This window comes from Zeus faber (assembly GCF_960531495.2).
Source record: "Zeus faber genome assembly, chromosome: 11".
In the NCBI taxonomy this organism is placed as follows: domain Eukaryota; kingdom Metazoa; phylum Chordata; class Actinopteri; order Zeiformes; family Zeidae; genus Zeus; species Zeus faber.
In genome coordinates, this window is record NC_137205.1 from 32,801,918 (window position 1) to 32,809,417 (window position 7,500).

At 49.9% G+C, this 7,500-nt stretch overlaps 1 protein-coding gene across 2 annotated transcripts in view; it reads left to right on the forward strand.

The window, feature by feature from the left end:
• Positions 1 to 7,500, forward strand: part of ezh1 (enhancer of zeste 1 polycomb repressive complex 2 subunit) — a 22,402-nt gene that overhangs the window by 3,585 nt on the left and 11,317 nt on the right. For both annotated transcript variants that reach the window (XM_080009338.1, XM_080009339.1), the window contains exons 4-10: positions 1,122 to 1,244; positions 1,932 to 2,049; positions 2,714 to 2,932; positions 5,497 to 5,599; positions 6,017 to 6,180; positions 6,306 to 6,397; positions 6,806 to 6,968. In XM_080009338.1, the coding sequence (XP_079865464.1) occupies positions 1,122 to 1,244; positions 1,932 to 2,049; positions 2,714 to 2,932; positions 5,497 to 5,599; positions 6,017 to 6,180; positions 6,306 to 6,397; positions 6,806 to 6,968 (982 nt within the window). The remainder of the gene's footprint in view (positions 1 to 1,121; positions 1,245 to 1,931; positions 2,050 to 2,713; positions 2,933 to 5,496; positions 5,600 to 6,016; positions 6,181 to 6,305; positions 6,398 to 6,805; positions 6,969 to 7,500) is intronic.

Sequence of the window (7,500 nt, forward strand, 5' to 3'; positions counted from 1 at the left end):
GGTGCTCCATGACCTGGTGCTCCATGACCTGGTGCTCCATGGCCTGGTGCTCCATGGCCTGGTGTTATATGGCCTGGTGCTCCATGGCCTGGTGCTATATGGCCTGGTGCTCCATGGCCTGGTGCTATATGGCCTGGTGCTCCATGACCTGGTGCTCCATGGCCTGGTGCTCCATGGCCTGGTGCTATATGGCCTGGTGCTCCATGGCCTGGTGCTATATGGCCTGGTGCTCCGTGGCCTGGTGCTCCGTGGCCTGGTGCTCCGTGGCCTGGTGCTCCGTGGCCTGGTGCTATATGGCCTGGTGCTCCGTGGCCTGGTGCTCCGTGGCCTGGTGCTATATGGCCTGGTGCTCCGTGACCTGGTGCTCCATGGCCTGGTGCTCCATGGCCTGGTGCTATATGGCCTGGTGCTCCATGACCTGGTGCTCCATGACCTGGTGCTCCATGGCCTGGTGCTCCATGGCCTGGTGCTATATGGCCTGGTGCTCCATGGCCTGGTGCTATATGGCCTGGTGCTCCATGGCCTGGTGCTATATGGCCTGGTGCTCCATGACCTGGTGCTCCATGGCCTGGTGCTCCATGGCCTGGTGCTATATGGCCTGGTGCTCCATGACCTGGTGCTCCATGACCTGGTGCTCCATGGCCTGGTGCTCCATGGCCTGGTGCTATATGGCCTGGTGCTCCATGGCCTGGTGCTATATGGCCTGGTGCTCCATGGCCTGGTGCTATATGGCCTGGTGCTATATGGCCTGGTGCTCCATGACCTGGTGCTCCATGGCCTGGTGCTCCATGGCCTGGTGCTATATGGCCTGGTGCTCCATGGCCTGGTGCTATATGGCCTGGTGCTCCGTGGCCTGGTGCTCCGTGGCCTGGTGCTCCGTGGCCTGGTGCTCCGTGGCCTGGTGCTATATGGCCTGGTGCTCCGTGGCCTGGTGCTCCGTGGCCTGGTGCTATATGGCCTGGTGCTCCGTGGCCTGGTGCTCCGTGGCCTGGTGCTTTTTTGATCGGTGCTCCACAGCCCTGTGGCCTGGTGCTCCGTGGCCCGGTGCTTTCTTGGTTGGTGCTGGGTGGCCTGGTGGCCGGGTTGTTTATGGTTTTTACCGGCTCTGCTCTCTCCTGCAGGTTTGCTCAGTGGAGTTTGGCTTCCCGGCGTTTAAGGCTCAAGTTATTCCATTGCGACACCTGACGACTGTGGCAGGAATCCCCTTCATGTACTCCTGGGCCCCGCTGCAGCACAACTTCATGGTAAAATATATCCCTGTGTGTTGTTGTTGTTTCTATCCGTTATTTGTGCTGCCTTTCCATGGCAGTAGTACGAGGTTGACAGCAAACCGGGTTTTACCATTATCATTTACTGCCTTTTACTGCCGTCATAGTGGAGCAACAAACTGGATGTTGTGTTGAGGAAGAAACATGGAATTCTAGAAGCAAGACTGGACCAGAAGCAGCGATGTGACCAGAAGGTTTAGTGCCCAAATGAATGTCCCAAGAAGTGATTTATTTTCCATAAAACATTATTAGTAGAATAACCAACATAACCATGATATTTTTGGGACCTAGCAACGTATTGAGGTCACCTTCTCAGTCACCATAGCAACGTTTACAGAATTATTAAGGTATTTTTCTGTCGTTTACTGCTGCTTTCATCCCCCATTCAGCATTATCTCCATCTATAACGTTTTTCTTACAAAAATGTCAACGCAGCACCACACTGAACATGGAAACACCGGACTAGATCAAGGTGACCATGACACTTTATTGATCCATGAGGGTTAATTTCAAATAAAGCACACCAATAGTAATGATACAGCGTGTTCAGGCTCTGGTCAGGTCAATGATAAAAACTGCTTGAAGAAAGCCTGTTTCTGGCTGGTTTCTGCATCGTTTCCATGGTGACCAACCAGGAAGCTGTTTGTTTTACTGTCCCACCAGGTGGAGGACGAGACGTTCCTCCATAACATCCCCTACATGGGGGATGAGGTTCTTGAGCAGGACGAGGCCTTCCTGGAGGAGCTCATAGACAACTACGATGGTGTCCATGGAGACAGAGGTTTGTTCCAAACACCCCAACACCCCAACACCCAATACCCTAACACCCCAACATGCAACACCCCAATACACAACACTTCAACATGCAACACCCCAACAACCCAACACCGCAACACCCCAACATGCAACACCCCAATACACAACACGACAACACTTCAACATGCAACACCCCAACAACCCAACACCGCAACACCCCAACATGCAACACCCCAACACCGCAAAATGCAACACCCCAATACCCAATCACCCTAGATGTCAGGATGTAATGAATAAATGAAGAAATTGTCCTAAAAATAACCTCCTATCTGGCTACTTCAAAGGAAAACTCCGGTTTGACCTCAGCCTTATTCCTTGCTTTTTGGGGGTCAATGGGAGTGATTCAAATATTTAAAATTGAGGATGATGATGATGATGATGATGATGAGTGATTGATGATGATGATGAGTGATTGATGATAATGATGATAATGAGTGATTGATGATGATGATGATGATGATGATGATGATGGGTGATGGTTGATGATGATAAGTGATGGTTGATGGTGATGATGATGATGATGATGATGATGATGATGGGTGATGGTTGATGATGATGATGATGATGATGATGATGGGTGATGGTTGATGATGATGATGATGATGATGATGATGAGTGATTGATCCCAGAGGGGGGATTCATCAACGACGAGATCTTCAAGGAGCTGGTGGAGGCTCTGAGCCGTTACCCCGAGCAGGAGGAAGAGGAGGAGGAGGAGGAGGTCCCGGCGGAGGAGGGGGCGAAGAAGGAAGAGGAGAGGGCGGCCAGACGGGCCGAGGCCCCTGACCAGGAGCCGCGACCGGGGCCCCCGGCTTTCATCAGGAGAAAGAGGAGGATTGTTACAGAAGGTGAGTGAGAGTGGAGCCGTCTGGTTCAGTGTGATGGAAGGACAGATACTTTATCATCCAACAGTTATAAAAGAAAAATACAATATGCAATAAACCAAAAATAGAATTAAAAGATAGGTTCATTGAAAATATGAAATATGTGACCCACCGCATACTTTAGGGTAATTTGGCGGCTTTCGACCTTTTTTTCTTGCATCATTTGAAAGTGGAGAATCAGAGCTTCCAAACAAGGTGTCACTTGCAAATCAAGCAAATGTTTTTAAATCTATGATTGTTGATGACAAGGGTTTGGCAAACTGTGTTTCTGAGATAATCACCTTCAAAGTTTGACCCACACCAGCTTCATTCAGCTCCCACAATGCAACTGGGCTTGGAGGACCAACAAAGCCTCATGGCTACTTAACATCCTGCTGAATGGGCCAATCACCAACAGCGCTGAACAGCTCAACAACACAACTTATTTTGTTTTTAAAAAAGATTTTATTTACAGTAAGAATATACATGTTTTATAAAAGTGGAATTATTTTGGAGTTTAAAAGTACGGACAACACAACAAAATGTCCAGTATCAATATTATGAGTCTCAGAAAATCTGAAAATCTGTCACCAACCTCAACGGACTTCATCACGTCATCAACTCCTTCCGTTGTAAAAACAACGGACGTATCCTCGGTCTCCTCCGGTGGTTCTTGAAAATATTCTGTGTCATCGTCATGTTAAGTTGAAATATTCTCCAAGTCTGGAGTAATATCACATTCAGCAGCGCTGTCCTTCTCCACGTCGCTGTGGGAGAACTGACTATCATCACGGAAAATGAAGTCCAGTACGCGCTGCTTACACTGACTTGGATCTATCGCACTGGTCAGATTAACGTCCATGATATGATTCAGAGCTTCCTCCTCCCGCTTCACCTAATCCATAACGATACGGAGGAGAAAGTTTTCACAGACAAGTAAGACGGAAACACCCCCGTGCTGCGCTTTAACCTGTTTACTGAAGTGACGTAGGTACGCGACACAAAGGGTTTTTCTTCTTCGCCGTTTCACAACAGTGGCTCCGTGTGTGTAAAAGTAGTACCATTTAAAGGTTGAATTCTATCAAGCGGTTTTCACATTGTGACTTCACACCACATGGAATATGGAGGAATGATCTTCACCTGTACGCTCGCTTTAAAGGAAACCATCGATCGGCATTGTTGGCCCCATGTCATCTAACGGGAATATTTTACTACACGGTTTAACATTTTTATACTATTTATAAATCAAACTGGGTTTTGAAAATACATTGGGATAAAGAAACAAATCCAAAGGAACACAAAGCTGGAAAAATCAAATTTTCCCTTTAAGAAAGGTTTTTTCCACTTATTAGGGTGCTCCTGGCCATTTTAGAAATGAGCGAGATGGCAGCTTTTGCTGCGGTGTGACACATATGCCTAAAAGAGAAGAAAAGAAGAAACAGTCTTTATTAGTCACGCAACACACACACACACACTTTGATGGTGCTGGTGAAATGGATCCTCTGCATTGAACCATCCTGGCTTGTCCTTCCTCCGGGGCCACAGCCAGGAGCAGTGGGCAGCGTACGTGGACGCGCCCGGGGACCAGGTGATAAGTGTCCATCGCTGGTCAGACCATGATGGGTGCATGTTTTGGGTGGGGGTCCTTACTGACGTGAGGTGGAGGAAACCCCATGTGAGCACGGGGAGAACATGCAAACTCCACACAGAAAGGCTCCTATTTAGGAGATAACCCACCGGAGCACGGTGCCAACAGCGCCCCAGGCAGGAATCAAACCCAGGACCTTCTTGCTGTGAGGCAGCAGTGCAATGCACTGTGCCACCGTGCCACATGTTAAGTAAATCACAAAATGTTGAACATAAACCTACAAATATACAGAAAACATTAAAATAAACCCAAAATAAAGAACCAATACCTTTTGAGAAGAGAATAAAAAGAAACCTAAAAATGGACAATGAACAATAAAGAAAATGGAAATAAACAACAAAGTAGCAAACTAATAATAAATACAAGCCTGTGATGTCAGAGTGAAGCAGCTTCTGGTCCCAGTTTGAGGAAACCTGTTTGTCCATGAAACTGACCCCACTCTGCAAAGCATCATGGGAGAACAGGGTGTGGACACTTTCTCCAAACGTCCACTGAGCGTCCGAGGAAACACCAGGTTCAGGACGTTAGAAGAGCGCCCCCTCTGGTCTGTCAGGGATGGAACCTTCTTCTCCCGGGGTCTCCATGTTCTCCAGCTGCTCGGCCTCCACTCAGCGGAAGCTACGATGGAACATGTGGTGGAACTCTCCAAACCACCACCCGGGGCGTTCTGGAAGCATTGACTCACCGGAGGTGGATGGAGGCAGGTTTTATGACATTAATAACGGTCGTTCTAGACGGAATCAAAGTAAGATGACGGAGCCTCCGTGTGATCCCACTGCATCAGGAAAGAGCTTCAGGAGTCACGACTGTTTTTAGGCAAAAACCTTGTGTTTTAAAGTTTTGTTTGGTCTGATCTGAACACGATGCGTTTCTTCTTTCTCTTTTCTCTCCGTCTCTAAAGTGAGGGACGTGTCAAACACCAAGACGATCCCGCACGACAAGATCTTCACGGCCATCGCCTCCATGTTCCCCTACAAAGGAACCATGGAGGAACTGAAGGAGAAGTGAGTGCACAGAGGCATTCTGAGAGCGGTCGCCATGGAGACGCTCAGAGAGAGGGCTTTTAAAAAGGGCCTCGCACACCGAACAACTCAACCAAACAAGATGTTTTTACTTCCCGATTGATTCCATGTGAACCTGGACGTTCCACAGCTCTCTCCCTGCGGGGGGCGCTCTTTTGTGCAGAGGTCCATCATGTACAAACCCTGTTGCCATGGTTTTCTTGCCTCCGTTGACTCAAATCCCAGAGTGGAATTTAACCAGCACACATTTTCACCTGGAGTTGCTTCTTGTGTAGAGCAAACCACGCCTCCGCGCTTGTTTTCAGTAACTTCGTGTCAGCGTCGACTCCACTTCCTGCACCTTCACAGTACAATTATTACAGGCTCCAAATATCTTGTGTTTTCACGGCCCCGCCCCAGGTACAGGGACCTGCTGGAGCCCCCCGGCCCCGTGCGGCTGCCCCCGCTCTGCACGCCCAGCATGGACGGGCCCTTCGCCAAGTCGGTGCAGCGCGAGCAGTCACTGCACTCCTTCCACACGCTGTTCTGCCGCCGCTGCTTCAAGTACGACTGCTTCCTGCACCGTAAGGACGCCGATTCGGACGTGATGAGCGCGTGGGCGGGGTGGTGGTGCCAGGGGCGTGGCAGCGGGCGGAGCGGCCGTGGGGGGAAACACAGCCTGACCGAGCTGCTCTTCCTGTCCCTGCAGCGTTCCACGCCACGCCCAACGTTTACAAGAGGAAGAGCAAGGAGATCCGCAAGGAGACGGAGCCGTGCGGCCTGGACTGCTTCCTGCTGCAGGTACCTCCACCCTCCTCCACCTCTAAACCTCTTACCTCCTGATTGTGATGGTACCACTTCCACCTTTCTCCATCTTTAAACCTCTTATCTCCTGATGGTACCACCTCCAACCCCCTCCACCTTAAAAACCCTTACCTCTGATAATGATGGGACCACCTCCACCTTTAAACCTCTTACCTCCTGATGGTGATGGTACCACCTCCACCTTCCACCACCTTTAAACCTTTTATCTCCTGATGGTGCCACCTCCACCTTTAAACCTCTTGCCTCCTGATGTACCACCGTGTTCCGCCTTCCTCAACCTTTAAAGCTCTTACTCCGTCATGGTACCCCCTCCACCCTTAAGCCTGTCCCGATCCACCAAATGTGCGTATTTAACTCTTCTTCACTGATCTTCCTCCCGTCCAGAAAGGGGCCAAGGAGTTTGCCGACCAAAACATGGTTCGCTCCCAGAAGTCTCGGCGGCGACGGAGGCAGCTCCGCCTGCCCAGCTCCACCTGCCCTGGACCTTCAGGATCCGCTGAGGAGAGCAAGGAGGGCGAGAGTGACCATGAGACCACCTCCTCCTCGGGTGGGTGGTCACCTGTAACCTGAGTTCAGCGTTCCAACCAATTAGCTGCATGAAAACCATTAGCTTCCTGTCGGGAGCTTCCTCTTGGGAGCTTCCTGTTTGGAGCTTCCTGTTTGGAGCTTCCTGCTTGGAGCTTCCTGTTTGGAGCTTCCTGTTTGGAGCTTCCTGCTTGGAGCTTCCTCTTTGGAGCTTCCTGCTTGGAGCTTCCTGTTTGGAGCTTCCTGTTTGGAGCTTCCTGCTTGGAGCTTCCTCTTTGGAGCTTCCTGCTTGGAGCTTCCTGTTTGGAGCTTCCTCTTGGGAGCTTCCTGTTTGGAGCTTCCTGCTTGGAGCTTCCTCTTTGGAGCTTCCTGTTTGGAGCTTCCTGTGATACCTGGTGCCGTCCCTTTAGAACCGGACAACATTAAAAAAATAGAATTAAAAATTGTATGTAGTGTGATAAGGATCTATAATGAATATTTATAGTTTAGTTAAGTTGAGCGCCACCAAATTAATCTTAAAACCTGGATAATGCAAGTGGGTTATGAGCCCCGCG